Consider the following 26,537-nt stretch of genomic DNA (forward strand, 5'->3'; position numbering starts at 1 on the left):
GGATAGGGCTGTAATCATACAATGTGCAATCGGATCTATGGATTTGGTATCATGTGCTGTATGAAGGAGAACTTGTATGACAGGAGGGGGAGAGCACAGCCCGCAGCCTCTCCCCCACCCCAGTGATTTCCTGCCTGTAAGTTTGGGGATAGAACTTACAGGTGGGAAATTGTATTGAGACTACAATGGGGGGGGGGGGGGGGATGGTGGAGAGAGGGTAAAGATCACAGTGAAGGTTCATTTGGCGGGGAAGGATTTTTGCTAGGAGGAGGAATGTGGAGGGGGGGATTTGTGCTAGGAGGGGGTGGGGGCATTTTGGTTAAGAGGAAGAATGGGGGGATTTGACCCTCTGTACCCTGCCCTACTGAGTCCTGTCCTGCTGACCCCTGTGCCCTGCTCTACTAACTCCCTGTCCACCATCCTGCTGACCCCTGTACACTGCCCTACTAACTCCCTGTCCACCATCCTGCTGACCCCTGTACACTGCCCTACTAACTCCCTGTCCACCATCCTGCTGACCCCTGTACACTGCCCTACTAACTCCCTGTCCACCATCCTGCTGACCCCTGTACACTGCCCTACTAACTCCCTGTCCACCATCCTGCTGACCCCTGTACACTGCCCTACTAACTCCCTCTCCACCATCCTGCTGACCCCTGTACACTGCCCTACTAACTCCCTGTCCACCATCCTGCTGACCCCTGTACCCTGCCCTACTAACTCCCTGTCCACCATCCTGCTGACCCCTGTACACTGCCCTACTAACTCCCTGTCCACCATCCTGCTGACCCCTGTACACTGCCCTACTAACTCCCTGTCCACCATCCTGCTGACCCCTGTACCCTGCCCTACTAACTCACTGTCCACCATCCTGCTGACCCCTGTATCCTGCCCTACTAACTCCCTGTCCACTGCCCTACTAACTCCCTGTCCACCATCCTGCTGACCCCTGTACCCTGCCCTACTAACTCCCTGTCCACCATCCTGCTGACCCCTGTACCCTGCCCTACTAACTCCCTGTCCACTGCCCTACTAACTCCCTGTCCACCATCCTGCTGACCCCTGTACACTGCTCTACTAACTCCCTGTCCACCATCCTGCTGACCCCTGTACCCTGCCCTACTAACTCCCTGTCCACCATCCTGCTGACCCCTGTACCCTGCCCTACTGACTCCCTGTCCACTGCCCTACTAACTCCCTGTCCACCATCCTGCTGACCCCTGTACACTGCCCTACTAACTCCCTGTCCACCATCCTGCTGACCCCTGTACCCTGCCCTACTAACTCCCTGTCCACCATCCTGCTGACCCCTGTACACTGCCCTACTAACTCCCTGTCCACCATCCTGCTGACCCCCGTACACTGCCCTACTAACTCCCTGTCCACCATCCTGCTGACCCCTGTACCCTGCCCTACTAACTCCCTGTCCACCATCCTGCTGACCCCTGTACCCTGCCCTACTAACTCCCTGTCCACCATCCTGCTCACCCCTGTACCCTGCCCTACTAACTCCCTGTCCACTGCCCTACTAACTCCCTGTCCACCATCCTGCTGACCCCTGTACACCGCTCTACTAACTCCCTGTCCACCATGACCCCTGTACCCTGCCCTACTAACTCCCTGTCCACCATCCTGCTCACCCCTGTACACTGCCCTACTAACTCCCTGTCCACTGCCCTACTAACTCCCTGTCCACCATCCTGCTGACCCCTGTCCACTGCCCTACTAACTCCCTGTCCACCATCCTGCTGACCCCTGTACCCTGCCCTACTAACAGGGCTGCTGTTAGAAATCGCGGGGCCCCGTACAGACTACCTGGCAGGCCCCCCCCAAGAAAATATTAAAGATATATTTAGCTAAAATTACAACAAAATCACTATTATCAGACACAATTATAACATAACTCCCATAATTCCTGCTAAATCTTAAAAAAAAAAAAAACTATGTTAAGTAAAAAAGAAGATGAGATGAGAAAAATATACAGGCTGGGCAGTTGGAGCTCAGAGATCAGAGAGACAGAGAGAGAGAAACAAAGTTACAAATAAACTCCTGAGCAGAGATAAGTGCTGGGAGGGAGGGGGGGCCCACACAGGGAGGGGGATTAGTGAGGGACGACTGTCTGTTTCTCAACAGAAAAGCTAAAAGCAGGGAGAGGGACAGATCAGATTCAGGTGCTGGAGGAAGATTTCTGTATTTGTTGTCCATCACTAATCCCCCTCTCTGTGTGGGCCCCCCTGTGTGCTCGGGCCCCCTACAAGAGGGCTGGTGGTCCCCCCCTATCAGCGGCCCTGCCTACTAACTCCCTGTCCACCATCCTGCTGACCCCTGTACCCTGCCCTACTGACTCCCTGTCCTCTGCCCTTGTGACCATTCTTCTCTGCCATGCTGACCCCTTGGCCCTGCCCTGCTGACCCCCGTATAGGTACATGGAAGCTATTAAGTGTTTAACCACACCCACATTTTGCTAGATTAATTCCTCCATCAAGTGTCCCTAATTCTGCAGTTCAAAAGTTGCGAGGTATGGTTTACCTATCTATGTATATGGTGGTAGATTGTGTATACCTTGCCTATATGGAAGCAGTCATCAGCTGACATGGCACACACTTGGTCCGGCCTGTACTGGAGATTGAAGTGTGAGTTGGGTCCGCTCTGGAAGACTCCTTTGGCCAAGTCCTTCACATTCAGGGAGTAGACATCCTGGAGCCTCATGAGGGCTTTGGCTGCTCCTTCCACATCCTCTGGTATGGGCAGATATTTCTCCATCTTCTCATAGCCGTCCTTCAGAACTGGGAAATAAGGGAGAATACTGAACTGAAATTGGCTGACAGACTTGCAAGACTGGTTACTTTATATTTGTGAGAGGTATTAATACCCACTACAAGTAAAAACAATTTGCAATCATAATGCAATAGGGTTGGCAAATGGCTAAATTCACAGATGAAATACATACAGTATATAGGAGCAATTATACCTCCCAAAGGATTTGTATTCCTACCCATCCAGTCCTGAGATTTAAACATCTCTGGCAGGCAACACAGCCAGTAGTGTTGACCTGATTTTTCTCTACTGCAACTAGAGCGCTAGAGCTCAGTCAACTACCTGCCCCTAGTATGTGATTGGACAATGAAGAATGGGAAAAGTGTTGCAAATTGCAATATGTATTTTGGCCTATGATTTCTGCCTTAGGCTCCTTTCAGATGGCCGCTCCGCTGCTGTAGTCCGCTGCGGGACTTTTTTTTTTTTTTTTCCACGGAGCGGATGACATTTGTGTCATCCGCTCCGTATGCCCGCATATCATCCCATCCGTTTGCGGATGATATGCGGACATAATGTAAGTATATGGCATTGCGGATGTCAGCGGATGACACCGCTGACATCCGATTTTCCTTCCTTTCCGTTTTTTACACGGATGGAAAAATGGGGTTCTGTTCCGTTCCAAAAAACGGAACAGAACTGAAAGGAGGAAAATCGGATGTCAGCGGATGGTATTCCGCTGACATCCGCAGTGCCATTCACTTACATTGATGTCCGCAAATCATCCGCAAACGGATTGGATGATTTGCGGACACACGGAGCGGCCGTGTGAAAGGAGCCGTGTTGCTCAGCGGGGATCGATCCGCGATCCCCGCTGAGCCGGGCGGATGACAGCTCCGTCTCCGCTTGCAGAGCGGAGAGGGAGGTGTCTCAGCACCCGCTGCCCTCTATGGGGGATCGGAGGAGAGCGGACCGCTTGTCCGCTCTCATCAGATCCGCTCTGCTCCGATTACTGAACGGATGGAAAAATAGGGTTTCCATCCGTCCAGATTTCAGCACAGGATCGGATGCGGATGGCAGCGGGTGTCAGCGGAGGTGACCTCCGCTGACACCCGCTGCCCCATAGAGCTGCATGGAGGATCCGATCAGATCCGCCTAAAAAACTGACAGGCGTATCTGATCGGACCGCCCGTGTGAAAGAGCCCTTAATTGGATATTCCACTGCTGGCAATATACTTTATGGCCACCAGATGGAGCCCCTTAGTATTGGTTGCCAATTTCCTTGTATCGCTTAATTTTTTCATCCGGGCCGTTTTTACATTTTGGTTAACATGGCTCAGATGCTATCTTAATATACAGACACAAATATTTAAGATGTTTAAGGCTATAGGGGCCACTTTCAGGCCTGGCCCTTTAGTGTATAGACATCGCATTTATAGCATGTCACTTCCGCCCTCATCGGCCAAGCTACATGTGCGTTACTTCCGCCCTACACCTACCTTGATTGGTTGATCACCCGGAAGTGACGAGCGCACGGGGTATATGTTAGGCGTGACCGTGATGTCCGGTAACCACGCCCCTGACTACGTCATTCTGACGAAACCGGTCGGGAGGTTCCAGACATCGCGCTTGTCACGCCCCCTAGACGCGGCTCGTTTTTACCATTGCGGGACGCCGCAAATTTTAAACTGTCTGCATGCTTGTTTCTACAAATATGTAAGTAGAACTTTGAATAAACTTGATGAATTTGCCAATACTGGATTATGCTATGATTTCCTTTATCCCCTGCATACCGCCACTTACACTGGAGTCATCCATCTATTTGTGACTGAGCGAGATATCCTGGGAGATATAGGAATATATGGAGGTGATCCAGCTTTACTGAAGTGGAGGAGAGAGTCCATCTCAAAAGGGTTATTACCTCATGCTTGAGTGGCCTGTCCATTAATTTGGAGGCCCATTATTTGTGGTAAGCAGCCACCTTATTCATCTGCACGGGTGTTTTCCATTTCTGCTCACCGTATCTTGGGATCTCTTCCCTGATTTGGACTTTCTACCATCTCTGCATGTTGGAGGATCCGTTTGTTTTAGATTTAATGGACTCATGTTTTTATGTATACTTCTGTTTGGTCTAGTTGCTAACCACACTGCACCATTGCTTTTGAATACATGATTTAAATTTAGATGTTCTTAGCGCTGCACTATTTAATGTACATTCGATTGGGATTTCTATAAGTCCAGTGTTCTAGCTGCTATTTCTCGTGTCATTTCATATGCTATTTTTTGCCATTTTATTCTCCATTTTCATTGAGCGCAGCATTCTCCCCCTGATTACAATGAAGAATGATTAGCTCATCTCTCTTCTCTTTCCTCCAATTAGCAGTCTCCTTGTCAGCACGTTCATGCAATTTTGTTCTCTAAAGAAGTATCCATTCAGGAATCTGTTCTTTTTTTTTTTTAAACCCAGTGCATAAAAAAGTGCACACACGCAAACATGAAAAACACAAAAAGTGCACAGGGTGTGTGAACGGTCCACCTCCGAAGAGGACAGACCCTGACCTTGATCCCCTGGGGCGCAAGACTCCTGACAGGGACTGAGGTACTTCACATGGTCCTGCCTGGCCGAAACCAGGCAGACCCTGTTCTCTGGGAGGACTGCCGAAACAGCCCACCCCAAGTACTAGGTGGGGCTCCCCCGAAGGGAGACCCCATGAGAGAGGGTGAACTAAGCCAAAAGGCCATATCCACCCCCCTCCCAAGACTTTCAAGGTAGGCCTGAGGACCCACACCCCACTCATCATGAAAAAAGTGAGATAGAAATTTAGAAAACAACAAAGAAAAACACACAAACACAAGAGTGGGGGAGGGGGAAGGAGGAAGGGGAAGGGGAGAAGTGCTGGAGTGTCAAGGTGCAGGACCTTGACAGGCCCTTCGGCCAGGAATAAAAAATTCCTCTGATCCCAGCCAAAAGGCCCGTCCCAAGAGGCAGCTGCGAAAAAAGTGTGTATGGTGCAGTGACCAAGGTGCCGAAAAACTCTAGGTGAGCTCCCCCACCGTGAGAATCAAGGCACCCCTGTGCTGCCACCCCAGGGGCACATACACCACGGGCTTTTTTTGGGTCCCAACCCTCTGTCAGACCAGTGCAGTCCCATCCCTACCAGGAGGCATCAGAACTTAGACGGCTTAGGGAGAGCTTGCCTTCAACTGGGGACAAGCCTTTTGCAAGGCCAGATTAAACCCAGGAGGAAAAGGCCCTCCCACCACCATCACCATTCCTTACCAATTACATCCAGGAGCAGTACTAACCGGCATGGACTAACTTTCTCGCTCTGTTCAAACTGATAAGAACAGATACTACACTTAATCTTGGCCAAAAAGGCGAGAAGCGATAGGTCCTCTGTTTTTACCTTGACCTCTGCAAAGACGGAGGAAGCTAGGCCTAGGCCATAATTTATTGACTTCAAGGTAATAATTAACTCTTGACTATGCAGGATAACGGGTACTCTATCACAGTCCTTTAACCACTTGCCGACTGCCTAATGACTATCTACGTCGGCAATCAGCCCCTCACAGGCAAAGTGACGTAGGGCTACGTCGCTAGCCTGTGAGGGTCTAGGGAGCGAGCGCGCGCCGCCGGAGGCACGCTCCCGCGTGGTCACGGACCCCCCCGCGCGTGTGACCGGCGGACCCGATGTCCGCCGGTCACTCTGCGATCGCCGCTGCAGAGGGAGAAAGTCAGGCGGCTAGTGTAAACAAGCCGCCTGTCATTCTCCCCTGTGTAGAAACTGTGATCACACGGTTCTACTATGTAGAACCGTTGATCACTGTTTCTACAGCTCAACAGTCAGCCAATCACAGTTAGAATCACGCCCCTAGGGACACACACAGCCCCTCCCTCTCAAATAAAGTTAACCCCTTCACTACCAGTGTAATTTTGCAGTAACAGTGCATATGTATAGCACTGATTACTGCAGTAATGTCACTGGTAACCACAAAAGTGTCAAAAATGTCAGTCAAGGGTCCAATCTGTCCGCCGCAATGTCGCAGTACCTCAAAAAAAATCGCAGATCGCCGCCATTACGCATTAAAAAAAAAAACAACAAAAATTACAAAAATCTTTCCCTTTGTTAGTAAACGCGATAACTTTTGCGCAAACCAATCAAAATACGCTTTTTGTGATTTTTTTTTACTAAACATATGTAGCATAAAACAAATTGGCCGAAAATGTTAAAAAATTTTGATTTTTACATTTTTTTGGGGGGGAATTTCAATGTGAAAAATATTGTTATTTTTGCAAAATTGATGCTCTTTTTTTGTTTATAGCGCATGATCAAAAAATCGCACAGGTGATCAAATACCACCAAAAGAAAGCTCTGTTTGTGGGAAAAAAAGGACGTCAATTTCATTTGGGTACAGCGTCGCACGACCGTGCAATTGTCCGTTAAAGTCACGCAGTGCCGAATCGCAAAATACCCCCTGGTCAGGAAGGGGGTAAAATCTTCCGGGGCTTAAGTGGTTAAGTAAGTCTTCTGCTGGCTACGTTGGGGCTCTTGAAGACATTGGTGTAGGAATAGTTTTTGCAACAAGGAAACGGTTTGTAGAGCACTATTTTCCTAAGAGCACTGAGTGGAGGGGTGTACAGTAAAGGGTTAATTATCAAGGGTATAGTGTTAGATATTTCTCAGATATCCAAGAGTACAGTTCTGAGCAGCAGGACTGTTGAAGAAGGTTAAGGAGTAATAGGTGGTGCCTTTAGGGTGGTAGGACAATCTTGCTTTCCAATAGAACTGCTGCAAGGTCAGTCAATATGTCACAACAGGTTACTATCCCACTCACCGATTCTACAGTATTTATAGAAGCCGGTCTCTTTTGGGGAAGAACAAATGTGAAAAACTATCAGCGCAGTAAGAAACCTAAAAAAATGTGATCAGCTGCAAACACTAAATGCGATCCCACTACACAAATAAATGATTCAGTAAATAATATGTGTTGCGCTAAATCAAAGTGCAAATGAAAAATATTAAAGATATTCAATCTCAAAATATTGCAACAAAAGTCCATGTGATTAAAAACGTGACATGAATATTGAATAAGTCCTTTCGGAAATAACATATATAAAAATCCACGTGTATATAAAGTGCTGTGATCTCTAGATAAAGGACTCCTCCAACACAAAGGTGAGCAAAACTTCTCAGTGACTGTGAGAAAATCCACCACCAGAAGTGCAAGCCTCTCACCTTAATGTCTGACCCAGGTGCCACCCAGGGTCAGACAAAGCAGTCCCCTAACAGGGGTAATCAGTTATCAGCAACAAGGTATGAACAAGAGGGTCTGGGATCAGAACAGCTCATCCATCCATATCACAGGGCCATAGATGAAAAAAAGGGGAACAAAGCAAAGAAATCTAGTGCTCTCTGTATAACTTGATCAGGCAGAAGTTTAATTGAAAATCAGGGTACTCACAAAACGCTGTAGTATACAAGTGCGATACAGCAATGTTTCCATGGAAGGGTGTGACGTCCACAGCACGGCTCCGCCCCCCTGTACGCGTTACGTCAGCGCTCAGAGCTATCGACTTCTTCAGCAAGGGGTGGAATCCGGTGTAACGTGAGAATTACCTACCCCGTGAGAAAAACCTACCCTCGTCACTTCCGGCCAGGAACAGCTGAGCAGCGCAGCAGTGCGCATGCTCACAGCTCCGGATACGTAATGTAACAGCATGCGCACTAGAATGAAATTATCACTGTGTTCCGTGAAAAAAAACCTACCCACGCGGCGGTTACATCAAAACATCTCGGGTGCAATACGAGTCATCTCCGCTCCTTTCCCTGTGACTTCCCTCATGTCGGCTAGTAAATATAAAAGTGGCTGGCGGCTCTGTGATTTATCTTTTCATACACCCGCCGCCGCTTTTATATTTACTATCGGAGATGAGGGAAGTGACAGGGATAGGAGTGGAGATGACTCGTATTGCAGCACAGCTGTTTTAATGTAAACGCCGCATTACAAACAGTGCCGTGCAACCGGAAGTGACGAGGGTAGGTTTTTCTCACGGGTAGGTAATTCTCACGGAACACCGGCGTACATCTGCCAGTATATAAGAGCCTGCTTGACCAATCGGTTATCTCAAATTAAGAAGTGCCCGCCCCCTTCAACAAACAGGAAGAGGAAACTGAAGGGCAAACACTCATAGTCCACCAAAAAATACCGCCGCTTCCAGCAGATGGAACCAATTGTTCCTGACTCAGTGGTGGGGACAAGTAATGCAGAGCCCGCTGTCAAACATCACATCCTCCCATGTGTACTGCCCCCTTGTGACATCACATCCTCCCATGTGTACTGCCCCCTTGTGGATTTTTTTTTTTTTTAAGTAATTTTTATTGGAATTTTAAGTTAACAATTTCAACAATAACATTTACAATTATTTGTTACTTCTGACTCATGGCTTGGTACATGTAACAACAGTTCCAACTTCAAGAAAATGAAGGAAATTATGAGAATTACAGGAGTACCAGGTAACAGTTAGATGAGAAAAAAAACTATTATGATTAAATAAAACACAGCACACCCAAACCGCCTACCCCTAATGGGAACTATCTGTAAGCGGATTGGTTGCCGTGTACTAAGGTTTATTAGGGATGGGACATTGGAACCAATCGATCTGAACTATAATGGAGATTTAGATATCACATTTCTTTAGGTAAGGAGAAGCTCTTGGGTTGTTTAACCAAATTTGCCATTTCTTTTTAAATTTATTAGTAGATGAATTTTTGTATGCTAAAAGCCGTTCGTACTGTGCTTGTATATTCAGTCTGGTGATTACATTGGACTGGTTGGGAGATGGTACTTGACACCATATAGATTATCGAAAATATTTCCTTCTGCCTCCCCGATATGCTGGAGATGTAATGAAGTAACAGGAAATCTTCACCACACTCTCTGGGCCTGCAAGAATTTAATACGTTTCTGGAAATCTATTTCTTCACTTATAGCCGAAATAACCGGTAACCTGACAGAACTGACACCTGCGATGGCACTCTTGGGAATAGACCTCGATTTATACCCAATATGTTATAGAACTATAGTAGCACACATTCTAATAGCTGCAAGACTTACTATTGCTAGTATGTGGAAATCTACCGAATCGCCCCCTTGTGGATTTTAATATGCTGTAATTGTGTTGTGCATGGGAGGATGTGATGTTTGACAGCGGGCTCTGCATTACTTGTCCCCACCTCTGAGTCAGGAACAATTAGTTCCATCTGCCGGTTTTCCGTGAAAAAACCATACCCGTGAGAAAACCATACCCTCGTCTCTTCCGGTGCACCTACGGAGGGTATGGATTTCTCACGGTACTTACACTTGCCGCGATTACATTAAAACAGCTCCTCTGCAACATAAATCATCTCCGCTTCTTCCCCTCTCACTTCCCTGCTCTCAGCTAATAAATATAAAAGCACATCACGGAGCCGAGGTCTCCGTCATTTCGAAATCATACACCCACCGCCGCTTTTATATTTAATAGCCGACATCAGGGAGGTGACAGGGATAGCAGAGGAGATGATTGATGTTGCAGCTGAACTGTTTTTATGTAACCGCCGCAAGTATGACATTACACACACTACCGTGATTATTTCATTCCCTCCGAGCATGCGCACTCCTCAACTTCACAGCTGTTCAATGGTGTTTTCGGGGCTCTGAGCATGCGCACTGTTACGCTGCTCAGCTGTTTCGGACAGGAAGTGACGAGGGTATGGAAATCTAACGAGGTATGGAATTCTAACGTTACACCGGAAGCAGCGGTATTTTTAGGTGGACTATGAGTGTTTGCCCTCCAGTTTCCTCTTCCTGTTTGTTGAAGGGGGCGGGCACTTCTTAATTTGAGATAGCCGATTGGTCAAGCAGGCTCTTATATACTGGCAGATGTACGCTGGAGTCCACCCCTTGCTGAAGAAGTCGACAGCCCTGAGCGCTGACGTAACGCGTACAGGGGGGCGGAGCCGTGCTGTGGATGTCACACCCTTCCATGGAAACATTGCTGTATCGCACTTGTATACTACAGCATTTTGTGAGTACCCCGATTTTCAATTAAACTTCTCCCTGATCAAGTTATACAGAGAGCACTAGATTTCTTTGCTTTGTTCCCCTTTTTTTCATCTATGGCCCTGTGATATGGATGGATGAGCTGTGCTGATCCCGGACCCTCTTGTTCATACCTTGTTGCTGATAACTGATTACCCCTGTTAGGGGACTGCTTTGTCTGACCCTGGGTGGCACCTGGGTCAGACATTAAGGTGAGAGCAGTGCTGTATCTTGGCCTAGGCCAACAAGGCCTAGGCCTAGGGCGGCACTTTGCAGGGGGGCAGCAAAAAAGCTGCACCCTGCACGAAAAAAAACAGCTTCCTCCCGGGTCCTGCACGAAAAGGGTCCCTGTCGGCTTGCACTATACTTTTAGTATAGTGCCAGTCTTATGGGGTAAATTGGGCCAGAGGGAAGAGTCCAGGAAGCAAATCAGTCTGGCACCTCCATAATGTGGTCAGTAATGAGGCGGCACTGATAAGGCTGCACAGATGGGCACTGATGAGGCTGAACTTATGGGAACTGATGAGGCTACGCTGATGGGCACTGATAGACTTTTGGTCTGTGGTTCACAGATGACAGGGGGGATCATAAAAAGTAAGGGGCATGGCCTTTACAAGAAGGGGTGGGTCATATGTAAATCAGGGGGTGCACAAGTTTAGTCAGGCCTAGGGCAGCACAAAACCTAAATACACCACTGGGTGAGAGGCTTGCACTTCTGGTGGTGGATTTTCTCACAGTCACTGAGAAGTTTTGGTCATCTTTGTGTTGGAGGAGTCCTTTATCTAGAGATCACAGCACTTTATATACACGTGGATTTTTATATATGTTATTTCCGAAAGGACTTATTCAATATTCATGTCACGTATTTAATCACATGGACTTTTGTTGCAATATTTTGAGATTGAATATCTTTAATATTTTTCATATGCACTTTGTTTGATTTAGCGCAACACATATTATTTACTGAATCTTTTGGGGAAGAACCGGGGTCCCCCTTCAAGATAAGAATGACTCCAGGTGAACCTCAGCAGCATTCGGACAGAGGTATCTCAGCATTGCAGCTGCAAACTTAGTTAGGCTCAATACCGGCACAAGAGAAAGCAGCAGCCCTGGGTCTCCAATAATAGGCCTCAAGACAATTCCCGTCTTCAGCAGACAGCAGTACCAACTCGAACTGGACTCGGCAAGTTACAGCAGCTTTTCACCATTAAAATCAAAGAACAAAAACAAGGGTGCACCGGCCTAGTGCATTATCCTCTATAAAGGTTTTATTGGATAAAAGGTATAAAAATACTCACAAACAGAGTCTTGGTAAAAGCATATCAAATGGATACAGTGCCTTCTGCATCAGAACCCCAAGGTATAGCGTCCTCTGAAGCGTTTTGAGGCTTCACCTCTTCCTCAGAGCCTCTGTTTGTTCTTTGATATTAGTGGTCTCGGACTACCGTGGTCTTGAAAAGGGGCTGCAAGGCCGAAGTATCCAAGCAAAGCCAAGTAGAAAGTCTTCGGTAGCTGCATGAGTGTGGCTGGATGTGATTAGAAGATAACCTTTCAGAGCGCAGGAGATAGGTGTTTTGCACCATTTTTTGTTTTAGCATTTCACCATTCCCTGGAACTATCAGGCACCGTCCTTCTTATATCTCACAGCCTCTAACTGTACCTTCCCCCTGTCTCTCTCTCAGACAGGATCTTTCCCTTCTGCACACACTGGCACACTCTGTCACAACTGCCCCGTGCTTACCTGCAATTTTTAATTTCTATTACCCCTCCTGCATTCATGCACACTGGGTTTTGTAGTATTCCTGTTTGTATTGATAATGGCATTCCTTCTGGCTGGGACTACATTAACCATAGTGCAGTGCTCTAGTTGGAGATGAATCAGAGTCCATCTTGTTGCAGAAAAGGGGAACTACTTGCAGGAATGTTAACTTTGACTATCCAATAATAAACCTGCAAATTTCAGTGAGAATGGGTGTTGTTACACTATTGTAACAGCGGCGGCTGGTCTATAGGGGGCGCAGGGGCGCAGGGGCGCTGCCCTCCCCAATCTGTGGCCAAAGAAAAAGAAAGATTAAAAAAAAAATTCAAATTTCAGCCCACTAGGGGCGCCGGACCTACTGGTGGCTATGGGGGGGGGGGGGGGGTTTCACCCTACGTGCGGCGGGCAGAGGCGCCGATTGGCGGCCTTCTAGGGGTCATCGGGGCACAGAGCAATGCGCCCCGACACTCCCCACTTTAGAGATGTCCTGGCTGTGATTGGTCCAGACTCCAGCCTGGTCCAATCACACAGGAGGACATCCCGGGTGACGTGACGCGTGGGGGCGGTGCGTGCATCAGTCACTCACCGTCCCGGCGACACGTCATCACCTTCCCGTCCTCCGGCACCGTCAGACCAGAGAGAGCCGGAGCGTGAGGAAGAAGAAGAGGGACTCGTTCGTCTCGTCTGTTAGTGTGAGTACTAGTCCGGGGCCGACTCAGCAGCAGCATGCAGGTCACCGTGAGTGAGGTAAGTTCAAGTGATGCCTCGGGGGGGGGGGGGGGGGCGGATGCACGCTGATCTCTGCATTGATGGGGGGGGCACGGCAAGCTGGTCACTGGCACTGCATTGATGATGGGGGCACGGCAAGCTGGTCACTGGCACTGCATTGATGATGGGGGCACGGCAAGCTGGTCACTGGCACTGCATTGATGATGGAGGCACAGCAAGCTGGTGGTCACTGCATTGATGGGGGGGCACGGCAAGCTGGTCACTGGCACTGCATTGATGATGGGGGCACGGCAAGCTGGTCACTGGCACTGCATTGATGATGGGGGCACGGCAAGCTGGTCACTGGCACTGCATTGATGATGGAGGCACGGCAAGCTGGTGGTCACTGCATTGATGATGGGGGCACGGCAAGCTGGTCACTGGCACTGCATTGATGATGGGGACACGGCAAGCTGGTCACTGGCACTGCATTGATGATGGGGGCACGGCAAGCTGGTCACTGGCACTGCATTGATGAAGGAGGCACGGCAAGCTGGTGGTCACTGCATTGATGATGGGGGCACGGCAAGCTGGTCACTGGCACTGCATTGATGATGAGGACACGGCAAGCTGGTCACTGGCACTGCATTGATGATGGGAGCATGGCAAGCTGGTCACTGGCACTGCATTGATGATGGGGGCATGGCAAGCTGGTCACTGGCACTGCATTGATGATGGGGGCACGGCAAGCTGGTCACTAGCACTGCATTGATGATGGGGCACAGCAAGCTGGTCACTGCATTGATGATGGGGGCACGGCAAGCTGGTCACCAACAGATGATGGGGGCATGGCAAGCTGGTCACTGCATTGATGATGGGGGCACGGCAAGCTGGTCACTGCATTGATGATGGGGGCACGGCAAGCTGGTCACTGCATTGATGATGGGGCACGGCAAGCTGGTCACTGCATTGATGATGGGGGCACAGCAAGCTGGTCACTAAATTGATGATGGGGGCACGGCAAGCTGGTCACTGCATTGATGATGGGGGCACAGCAAGCTGGTCACTGCATTGATGATGGGGGCACGGCAAGCTGGTCACTGCATTGATGATGGGGCACGGCAAGCTGGTCACTGCATTGATGATGGGGGCACGGCAAGCTGGTCATGTCTAAGGCCTACATACACAGGGTATCTGTGGCCTATAAATATTAACAGCCTGTGTACAGTATATATATTATATATATCTGTGTTGGAGTTACTACATATTAAATGGCATTGCTTTTCATAGGACAATTACTCCTCTTCAGAATATTAACTTTCTGTTTTAATAATTTTACTGAGTTTTATACCATCTTATACCAGGCTGCTATGTGCCATTTACTATTAATAAATATATAGTGCCAGGCCAGCAGCCTGCTTAGCAGTGAGTGTACACAATATAAGACAGTGCAGGCCAGGCCAATTACATTGTACATCAGGTAAAGTGCTATGCTAACTTAGCATAGCACTTTACCTGTGTACAATGTCTTGAACAATGAACTGTTCAATCCCTCACCCGAAAATTGAAAGAGTATGGCACAACTGGAAACCTACCAAGACATGGCCGTCCACCTAAACTGACAGACCGGGCAAGGAGACCGTTAATCAGAGAAGCAGCCAAGAGACCCATGGTAACTGTGGAGGAGCTGCAGAGATCCACAGCGTAGGTGCGAGAATCTGTCCACATGAAAACTATTAGTCGTGCGCTACACAAATCTGTCCTTTATAGAAGAGTGTGTGGGGGACACAGCAAACATGTGGAAGAAGGTGCTCTGGTCAGAGGAGACCAAAACTGAACTTTTTGACCTAAAAGAAAAATGCTATGTGTGGCGGAAAACTAACACTGGACATCACCCTGAACACACCATCCCCACCGTGAAACATGGTGGTGGCAGGATCATGTTATGGGGATGGTGAATATAAATGCACGCCACACTTTTCACATATTTATTCCACTTCACAATTATGTGCCACTTTGTGTCGGTCTATCACATAAAATCCCAATAAAATACGTTTTTTGGTTGTACCATGACAAAATGTGGTCAATTTCAAGGGGTATGAATACTTTTTCAAGGCAATTTATACTTAACTATAAATGAATATACTATACAATAATATACTGTACTATAATATACTATGACATGCTTTGACAGGTGCTTGGAATGATTACAGGGCAGTAAACCTAGAATAGACCTATCCATACAAAGAGCGTTTTTTATTATTCCTAAGAAGATCTGATCAGAAGGTCTATTCATCCATATGCATTGTACAGTAGCAGTATGCTTGTGTTTATGGAATAAAGTGGTTTTGGTCTGAATTATGTCAATCTTTAAACTCATACACAATCACATTTTCAAACGTGTTCGTACGAACATTCATATAAAAATTCATCAGAGCATTTGATACATTGGTGAATGTTTGAAAGCACTTCAAAATTTGAAATGCTCTTAACAATTTATTTTGAAATAAATAGACTTTCCCCCGAACAAAAGCCACATACACTGTTGGAAACTTGTTTGGTCAAGAAAAAAATTCCATCTTACTTCTTTGACCCCCCCCCCCCCCCCAACAATTAGGAAAGTTGAATGAATGTTCTTAAAACCAAAAATTTCAAACAAAAGTTTCCTATTGTATATGGCAAGCTTAGGGTTGCCAGATATGGCCTATTCGGGCACTCGCGATCGTCCTGTACAGCGGGAGAAAGACAGGCGGCTAATGTAAACAAAGCCGCCTGTCATTCTCCCCTGTGTAAAAATGGTGATCATACGGTTCTACTATGTAGAACCGTTAATCACTGTTTTTACACATCAAGCCACAGCCAATCACAGTTAGAATCACGCCCCTAGGGACACACTTAACCCCTCCCTCTCCAAAAAAAGTTAACCCCTTCACTGCCAGTGTCATTTATACAGTAACAGTGCATATGTATAGCACTGATTACTGTAGAAATGTCACTGGTAACCCAAAAAGTGTCAAAAATGTCAGTCAAGGGTCCGATCTGTCCGCCCCAATGTCGCAGTCCCGCAAAAAAAATTGCAGATCGCCGCCATTACGCGTTAAAAAAAAAAACAACAAAAATGACAAAAATCTTTCCCTTTGTTAGTAAACGCAATAACTTTTGCGCAAACCAATGAAAATACGCTTTTTGCGATTTATTTTACCAAACATATGGTAAAAAAAAAAATTGGTTTAAAATGTTAAAAAATTTTGATTTTTATATATTTTTTTGGGGGGATTGCATATAAAAAATGTGAAAAATATTGTTGTTTTTGCAAAATTGTCGCTCTTTTTTTGTTTATAGCGCATGATCAAAAAATCGCACAGGTAATCAAATACCACCAAAAGAAAGCTCTGTTTGTGGGAAAAAAGGACGTCAAATTTGTTTAGGTACAGTGTTGCACAACCGCGCAATTGTCCGACTCCGTTAAATTCACGCAGTGCCGAATCGCAAAATACCCCCTGGTCAGGAAGGGGGTAAAATCTTCCGGGGCTTAAGTGGTTAAGAGTACGAGTTGGGTGGAATGTCTAAACGTTCCTTCAGGTCAGAGCTGATATTGAGTTACGACCTGTTCCTGCTGTTTCCCCAGGCGGTCATTAAAACCTACAAATCAGAGAGATAACAGAGACCCCCCCCATCAGCGCAGACAGATGACACCACCCTCAGTGCGACCACAAATTATTTTTGACAACTGGACACAAAATAACCTGTCATTACCTTTATTGGATAATTCATGGGTACATTCCGGGTCTTCCTCTCACACAGACACATAATTGACTGGGTTACAGCACTGAACTTCAGGCAAAACCAAAACTATTTGCACAAAATTTAAAAAAAAAAAGAATCTTAAAAAAATAATATTGATTCTCCTGAGGGTTTTCACAAATGTATGCCAGTCCCCATAACCTAGCTTTTTTACAACACTTAGAAAATAAATGACATTAGGGATCATCTGGGTCAAATTATAATTTGCTAAAACTATATATTTGTGATCTGTCAATACCCCAAAAACCTGCATTCCTAAGGTGATTCCTGCCCCCCTCATCCCGAAATCTACCTGCAGTAAAAACTTGACTACAGTTTGACAGTTGAATTTGCGGTTGTCACCCATTCAGTCTCTGAAGCCCTGTGATTTTGTGCTGGCATGTGCCCCACTCTTCCAGCATTGTAGTATGGAATTGGCCAGCCTTCCTTGTCCACAGAAAATTGACTGTGGTACAGTAGTACAAAATGTTTCCCTCTCTTCCAGCATTGTACTTTGGAACCATCCAGTCTTCCTTGCCCACATAAGATTGATGGTGGCACAGTTGTATGAGATGTGTCCCTCTCTTCCAGTATTATACTATAGAATGGTCAAGCCTTCCTTGCCCACAGAGGATTTATTGTGGCACGGTTGTACGAGTTGTGTCCTACTCTCCCAGTATTATACTATAGAATGGTCAAGCCTTCCTTGCCCACAGAGTATTGACTGTGGCACGATTGTACGAGTTGTGTCCTACTCTCCCAGTATTATACTGTGGAATGGTCCAGTCTTCCTTGCCCACAGAAGATTGATTGCGGCACGGTTGTATGAGTTGTGTCCTACTCTCCCAGTATTATACTGTGGAATGGTCCAGCCTTCCTTGCCCACAGAGGATTGGCTGTGGCACGATTGTACGAGTTGTGTCCTACTCTCCCAGTATTATACTGTGGAATGGTCCAGCCTTCCTTGCCCACAGAGGATTGGCTGTGGCACGATTGTACGAGTTGTGTCCTACTCTCCCAGTATTATACTGTGGAATGGTCCAGCCTTCCTTGCCCACAGAGGATTGATTGTGGCACGGTTGTACGGGTTGTGTCCTACTCTCCCAGTATTATACTGTGGAATGGTCCAGCCTTCCTTGCCCACAGAGGATTGGCTGTGGCACGATTGTACGAGTTGTGTCCTACTCTCCCAGTATTATACTGTGGAATGGTCCAGTCTCCCTTGCCCACAGAAGATTGATTGCGGCACGGTTGTACGAGTTGTGTCCTACTCTCCCAGTATTATACTGTGAAATGGTCCAGCCTTCCTTGCCCACAGAGGATTGACTGTGGCACGATTGTACGAGTTGTGTCCTACTCTCCCAGTATTGTACTGTGGAATGGTCCAGCCTTCCTTGCCCACAGAGGATTGACTGTGGCACCGTTGTACGAGTTGTGTCCTACTCTCCCAGTATTATACTGTGGAATGGTCCAGCCTTCCTTGCCCACAGAGGATTGGCTGTGGCACGATTGTACGAGTTGTGTCCTACTCTCCCAGTATTGTACTGTGGAATGGTCCAGCCTTCCTTGCCCACAGAGGATTTATTGTGGCACGGTTGTACGAGTTGTGTCCCACTCTCCCAGTATTATACTATAGAATGGTCAAGCCTTCCTTGCCCACAGAGGATTGACTGTGGCACGATTGTACGAGTTGTGTCCTACTCTCCCAGTATTATACTGTGGAATGGTCCAGTCTTCCTTGCCCACAGAAGATTGATTGCGGCACGGTTGTATGAGTTGTGTCCTACTCTCCCAGTATTATACTGTGGAATGGTCCAGCCTTCCTTGCCCACAGAGGATTGGCTGTGGCACGATTGTACGAGTTGTGTCCTACTCTCCCAGTATTATACTGTGGAATGGTCCAGTCTTCCTTGCCCACAGAAGATTGATTGCGGCACGGTTGTAAGAGTTGTGTCCTACTCTCCCAGTATTATACTGTGGAATGGTCCAGCCTTCCTTGCCCACAGAGGATTAACTGTGGCACGATTGTACGAGTTGTGTCCTACTCTCCCAGTATTATACTGTGGAATGGTCCAGCCTTCCTTGCCCACAGAGGATAGGCTGTGACACGATTGTACGAGTTGTGTCCTATTCTCCCAGTATTATACTGTGGAATGGTCCAGCCTTCCTTGCCCACAGAGGATTGATTGTGGCACGGTTGTACGGGTTGTGTCCTACTCTCCCAGTATTATACTGTGGAATGGTCCAGCCTTCCTTGCCCACAGAGGATTGGCTGTGGCACGATTGTACGAGTTGTGTCCTACTCTCCCAGTATTTTACTGTGGAATGGTCCAGTCTCCCTTGCCCACAGAAGATTGATTGCGGCACGGTTGTACGAGTTGTGTCCTACTCTCCCAGTATTATACTGTGGAATGGTCCAGCCTTCCTTGCCCACAGAGGATTGGCTGTGGCACGATTGTACGAGTTGTGTCCTACTCTCCCAGTATTGTACTGTGGAATGGTCCAGCCTTCCTTGCCCACAGAGGATTGACTGTGGCACGGTTGTACGAGTTGTGTCCTACTCTCCCAGTATTATACTGTGGAATGGTCCAGCCTTCCTTGCCCACAGAGGATTGACTGTGGCACGGTTGTACGGGTTGTGTCCTACTCTCCCAGTATTATACTGTGGAATGGTCCAGCCTTCCTTGCCCACAGAGGATTGACTGTGGCACGATTGTACGAGTCGTGTCCTACTCTCCCAGTATTATACTGTGGAATGGTCCAGCCTTCCTTGCCCACAGAAGATTGATGGTGGTACAGGTGAATGGGATTTCCCCCATTCTCCTGGCCCACAGAGGATGAATGGTTGCACGGTTGTACAGGATGTGACCCACTATCCCAGTATTGTACTATGAACTGTTCAGCCTTCCTTGTCAGCAGAAGATTGATGGTGGTACAGTTGTACAGGATTTCTCCACTCTCCCATAACTGTAATTTTGAACCATCCAGCCTTCCTTGCCCACCGAGGATTGATAGTGGCACGGATGTACATAATGTGCCCCACTATCCCAGTATTGGAATATGAACTGTCCAGCCTTCCTTGCCCACAGAAGATTGATGGTTGTAAAGTAGTATGGGATGTGCCCCGTTCGCCCAATATTATACACTGCTCAAAAGCAATAAAGGTACACTTTTTATTCAGAGTATAGCATCAATTCAAGTAAACTCCTGGGGTATTGATCTGTTCAGTTAAGTAGCAGAGAGGGTTGTTAATCAGTTTCAACTTCTTTGGTGTTAATGAAATTAACAACAGGTGCACTAGATAGGGACCAATGAGATGACCTCCAAAACAGGAATGTTTTAAAAGGTGGAGGCCACTGACATTTTTTTCCCTACTCATCTCTTCTGACTGTTTTTCACTAGTTTTGCATTTGGCTAGGGTCAGTGTCACTACTGGTAGCATGAGGCGATACCTGGACCCTATAGATGTTGCACAGGCAGTCCAACTCTTCCAGGATGGACCATCAATATGTGCCATTGCCAGAAGGTTTTCAGACAGGCAGGTACTCAGAGACCTGGAGAGGGCTGTAGAAGGTCCTTAACCCATCAGCAGGACCGGTATCTGCTCCTTTGTGCAAGGAGGAACAGGATGAGCAGTACCAGAGCCCTACAAAATGACCTCCAGCAGGTCACTGGTGTGAATGTCTCTCACCAAACAATCAGAAACAGACTTCATGAGGGTGGCCTGAGGGCCTGACATCCTCTAGTGGGCCTTCTGTGCACTGCCCGGCACCATGAAGCTCAATTGGCATTTGCCATTGAACACTAAAATTGGCAGATCCACCACTGGCACCTTGTGCTTTTCACAGATGTTCCCCCTGAGCACATGTGACAGACGTGAAAGGGTCTGGAAAAGCCATGGAGAATGGTATGCTGCCGGTAACCTCATTCAGCATGACCAGTTTGGTGGTGGGTCAGTGATGGTCTGGGGAGGCATATCCACGGATGGACGCACAGACCTTTACGGGGAGGAAATGGCACCCTGAATACCATTAGATATCAGGATGAAATCCTTGAACCCATTGTAATAAACTACGCTGGTGCAGTGGGTCCTGCATTCCTCCTGCTGCATGACAATGCCCGGCATCATGTGGCGAGAGTATGCACCCAGTTCCTGGAGGATGAAGGAATTGATACCATGAATGGCCCCACGCTCGCCTGATCAAAATCCGATAGAACACCTCTGGGACATTATGTTTTGGTCCATCAGTCACCGCCAGGTTTCACCTCAGTCTGTTCAGGAGCTCAGTGATGCCCTGGTCCAGATCTGGGAGGAAATACCCCAGGACACCATCCGTTGTCTCATTAGGAGCTTGCCAAGACATTGTATGGCCCCCACGTGCTTGTATACATGCCTGACAAACTACTGAGTACCGTTTTGAGCTACTGCTATGAAATTTCACCAAATGGACTAGCCTGCTGCATCATTTTTTTCACTTTGATTTCCGGGGTGTCTTTGAATTCAGCCCTCTGTAGGTTGATAATTTTCATTTCCATTACACAATGTGGCATGCTTTCATTCCTAACACATTGCCCGTCCATACCAGTATTTATATCCAGCATGAGATTATTCCCATTGAGATCTGATGTGTTTTCAAAGTGTTCCTTTAATTATTTTGAGCAGTGTACTATGGAACTGTCCAGTCTTCTTTGCCCATAAAAGGCCCATCTAGTACAATAGTAGGAGATGGGCCCCTCTCTCCAAGCATTGTTTAGAGAGGTACAGCAGGGAATAAGGTACATGTAAAGTCCTAAGACTGTGATTACCACCCAGGAACATGGCTCTCTGTTTTTGTACCTTGGAGGAAAAGGTGGAAACTTTTAAGCTGTTACCAGTTAAAGCGGAGTTCAGGCACGAAAACTTTTTTTCAATAAACATACCACCGGGACAGTCAGGGCTAGTACATTCCACAATGGCTAGCCTCTGATCTGTCCCGGTTCGCACTTACCTGCAAGAAGAAATACTCACTTATAAAATTTCTTCTCCAGTGTTGCCATCTCTGTTGTGGGCAGCTGAAGCCGGCGCGATCCTCTTCAGCGTCCTCTTCCGTGTCTTCTTCTCCCAGAATGCGCCTGCACCGGCCCCTCTCATCACTTCCGGTGCGGCGCCGCATTCCTCCACAGCTTCTGGGCATGCCCAGAAGCTGCTTAGCAGAGAATGCGGCGTCGCCCCGGAAGTGACGAGCGGGGCCGGTGCCATCGCATTGATTCCTGGGAGCGATGACGTTCAGCTCCCAGGAATCATTGCAAGCCAGGAAGTGACGGCGGAGCCGCAGCGCAGAGGGAGGAAGTGGAGAATATGTGAGTATATTCGATCTATAATTACAAGGTGAGTAAAAAAAAAAATTATACCTAACTATCCAATTCCTTTTCAGGTGAAGGAGACCAAGCGGATGGGCACAAAAAAAAAAGGTTGATTTTGTGCCCGGAACTCCGCTTTAAGTGCTCTGTAGTTGGTTGCAGGATGTTATTGTTAAAGAGGAAGTAAAGCTTCCTCTGTAACTTGTACCTATAGGAAAGCCTTTGATATAGCTTATCTATAGGTACTGCAAATATCTCCTAAACATTCACCATATAGAAGATAATTACTTTGCATGCAGCCAGTGACATCAATGGTGCATGCGCTCTGAAGAAATGGTCGCCCGTGCCGTTCCTTCAGGGCCCTGTGCCGTGAGTGGCGATTCACGCGGGAGTGATGTCATTGCCGCTGGAGATGGCTGGAGGAGGCGAACCCAGAAGGAAGACGGGTGAACATGTTGGCCATGTCAGCAAGGAGCAGGCGGCGCTGCGGGGGCTTGGTTCTAAGACAAGTATTTCATAATAAGCTAGCATGCAATGCATACTAGCTCATTATGTCTTTGCCTTTCAGGTTTTTATTTTTTATTTTTTTTTGGAGGTTTACAACCTCTTTAATTAAAATGTAGTCGTTTAATTAAGAAAGGTCTGGGACAGTTTCCCCGTGAGAGCAGATGACTTGGCACTCCATCAGCTATCTTTACAACAAACTGTGCAGAAAAATCTTCAGTGCCAAACGTATTGCATAACTAACTCTCTATGAATTGATGTGTGTCTTCCACATGCTCGGGGATAACAATAAATCTAAGAGTATGAAGTCAAAGTCTATTTCTCGCATCTCCCTTTTTCATACTGTGTATATTAGTCTTGACTTGGAACATAACAGGGCCACGGTGTGCGGCATTATCATTTTCATTTTTCACCCTTCCCTCCAGGGCAGAAGCACATTCTTTTATTTTCTGCACATCATGTGTAAGTAAATTTATATCTTCTTTAAAACCCTAACCTGTGTACAAAGTTTATTGATGGAGGAATTTCTGTTGATTGCTGCCTGTTTGAACTCTGCAATGGTGGGTTTGGGCTGGGTTGTGCTAGCATGGTGTGCAATAGGGGAGTTAGAGCATTCTGTGCCTCCGGTGACAGACTTCTCCTCTCCATTATCATCATCCACCTTCCATCCCAGTGTTCTAGCCACAGGGTCCTGGTGCTGGTTATCAGGTATGCATAGAACGCTGCATACCTGCTTGTTTTTCCACTGTCTCCTTTGCAGGAGGGCAGGCAAAGTATTTTTAGTTCCTAGCAGTGTGGGAGCCAGTGCTTTCCAAGGTATGGTAGTACATTATGTACCCCTCTCACCAAGCATTGTACTTTGGAACTCTTGGAGCTCTTCATGCCCAAAGAAGATTGATGGTGGTACAGAAGTACAAAATGTGCCCCTCTTTCCCAGCATTGTACTTTGGAACTCTTGGAGCTCTTTGTGCCCAAAGAAGATTGATGGTGGTACAGAAGTACAAAGTGTGCCCCTCTTTCCCAGCATTGTACTTTGGAACTCTTGGAGCTCTTCATGCCCAAAGAAGATTGATGGTGGTACAGAAGTACAAAATGTGCCCCTCTTTCCCAGCATTGTACTTTGGAACTCTTGGAGCTCTTCATGCCCAAAGAAGATTGATGGTGGTACAGAAGTACAAAATGTGCCCCTCTTTTCCAGCATTGTACTTTGGTACTATCCAGCCATCCTTGCCCATAGAACACTGATGGTGGCACGGCAGTATGGAATGTGCCTCTCTATCCAAGTATTTTAATTTGGAACCACATCCAGCCTTCCTCACCCGTAGAAGACTGATGGCGGCTCAACAGTAAGAAATGTGCCCCTCTCTCCAAGCATTGTACTTTGAAACCATCCAGCCTTCTTTTCCCACAGAGGGCTGATAATGTTACAATAAAACAGAATGTGCCCCTTTCTCCAATCACCGTCTCTTTTGCATGACTGTGGGCAAAGAGTTCTTTGCGCCTAGTATTCTGGGAGCCATCGCTCGCCAAGCATTTTACTTTGATACCATTCTGCCTTCCTTTACCACAGAAGACTAATGCTGGTATGGTAGTACGGAAGGTGCCCCTCTCCCCATCTCCCCAGGCATTGTAATCTGGAACTATCCAGCCTTCCTTGTCCACAGAAGACTAATGCTGGTATGGTAATATGGAATGTGCTCCTCTCTCCAAGCATTGTACTTTGAAACCATCCAGCCTTCTTTTCCCACAGAGGGCTGATAATGTTACAGTAAAACAGAATGTGCCCCTTTCTCCAATCACTGTCTCTTTTGCAAGACTGTGGGCAAAGGGTTCTTTGCGCCCAGTATTCTGGGAGCCATCGCTCGCCAAGCATTTTACTTTGATACCATTCTGCCTTCCTTTACCACAGAAGACTAATGCTGGTATGGTAGTACAGAAGGTGCCCCTCTCCCCATCTCCCCAGGCATTGTAATTTGGAACTATCCAGCGTGATGCGGAATGTGCCCCTCTCTCCAAGCATTGTACTTTGGAACCATCATGCCTTCTTTACCCACTGAATACTGATGAAGGTAGGTAGTACGAAAGGTGCTCCTCTCTCCAAGCATTGTACTTTGGAACCATCAAGCCTTCTTTTCCCACTGAATACTGATGGTGGTAGGTAGTACGAAAGGTGCTCCTCTCTGCAAACATTGTACTTTGGAACAATCACGCCTTTCCTGCCCACTGAACACTGATGGTGGTAGGTAATACAGAATTTAGAAATGGTTTGGTGCCTCAAGCCAAAGTGGGTGGGATTTTATGGGCTAATAAAACAATGTTTTGTAAAAGTAACAATTTATTAAATAAGAACAAAGAAAAAATTATAACACACTGTCATGTGTTTGGGTTATAGACCCATTTAGTGATAGTGAATAAGTTTGAAATTCTGTGACAAGGTGATATGGTGACTTTTGAATATATCTCTCTGCTATTCCATGCTTTCTGGTCAGCCTGGAGTGTGCAGAGAGGGAATATCTCCATATACCCAAATTAAATTGACATCCTTTTTTTCCCACAAACAGAGCTTTCTTTTGGTGGTATTTGATCACCTGTGCAATTTTTACTTTTTGCGCTATAAACAAAAAAAGAGCGTAAATTTTGAAAAAATAACAATATTTTCCACATTTTTTTTTATATGAAATTCCCCCAAAAAATTGTAAAAATCAAAATTTTTGAACATTTTTGGCCAATATGTTTTCTGCTACATATGTTTGGTAAAAACAATCACAATAAGTGTATTTTGATTGGTTTGCGCAAAAGTTATTGTGTTTACTAACTAAGGGAAAGATTTCTGTCATTTTTGGGTTTTTTTTTTTTTAACGAGTAATGGTGGCAATCTGTGATTTTTTTTGTGCGGGACTGCGACATTGCGGCGGACAGATCGGACCCTTGACTGACATTTTTGACACATTTGGGGGTACCAGTGACATTACTACAGTAATCAGTGCTATACATATGCACTGTTACTGTAAAAATGACACTGGCAGAGAAGGGGTTAACTTTATTGGAGAGGCAGGGGTTAAATGTTTCCCTAGGGGCGTGATTCTAACTGTAAAGGGGCGTGGCTTTTCATGTAACCACAGAGACATAGGATCCTAAATAGCAGGATCGTATGATCTCTGCAGTTACACCAGGGAGAATGACAGGCGGCTTTGTTTACATCAGCCGCCTGCCTTTCTCCCTCTGCAGCGGACGATCGCGAGTGACCGGCGGACATCCGAGCCGCCGGTCACTCGCGCTGGAGTGTCCGAGAATGAGCGGGCGCGGGAGCGCGCCTCCGGCGGCGTGCACTCGCCTCCTATTGGCTTGTGGGCGAGTGACGTATATATAGGTCACTTTGCCCAGGAGGGGCTGACCGCCGCCGTAAATATTCGTGCGGCGGTCGGCAAGAGGTTAAAGAAATTACGCAAATAGCTATCTGAAGCTCTCTCTCTGACTGAAGGCAGAATTTCTGCTTTATATGGGGTTGCCTTATATGGGTAAACATAATCCTATTGAAAGCTTTCCCAGAGATATATTCAAAGCCAAACTTTATTCTGTATTTGAGAATGAGCATGGAAGAAAAAAA

At 46.9% G+C, this 26,537-nt stretch overlaps 1 protein-coding gene across 1 annotated transcript in view; it reads right to left on the reverse strand.

Annotated features, from left to right (window-relative positions):
* The window catches only part of P4HA3 (prolyl 4-hydroxylase subunit alpha 3), a 140,715-nt gene that overhangs the window by 80,747 nt on the left and 33,431 nt on the right, over window positions 1–26,537 (reverse strand). The window contains exon 3 of the mRNA XM_082247764.1: window positions 2,563–2,786. Within this exon, the coding sequence (XP_082103890.1) occupies window positions 2,563–2,786 (224 nt within the window). The remainder of the gene's footprint in view (window positions 1–2,562; window positions 2,787–26,537) is intronic.

The sequence above is a fragment of the Pelophylax lessonae genome (assembly GCF_965119305.1).
Source record: "Pelophylax lessonae genome assembly, chromosome: 2".
Classification (NCBI taxonomy): Eukaryota; Metazoa; Chordata; class Amphibia; order Anura; family Ranidae; genus Pelophylax; species Pelophylax lessonae.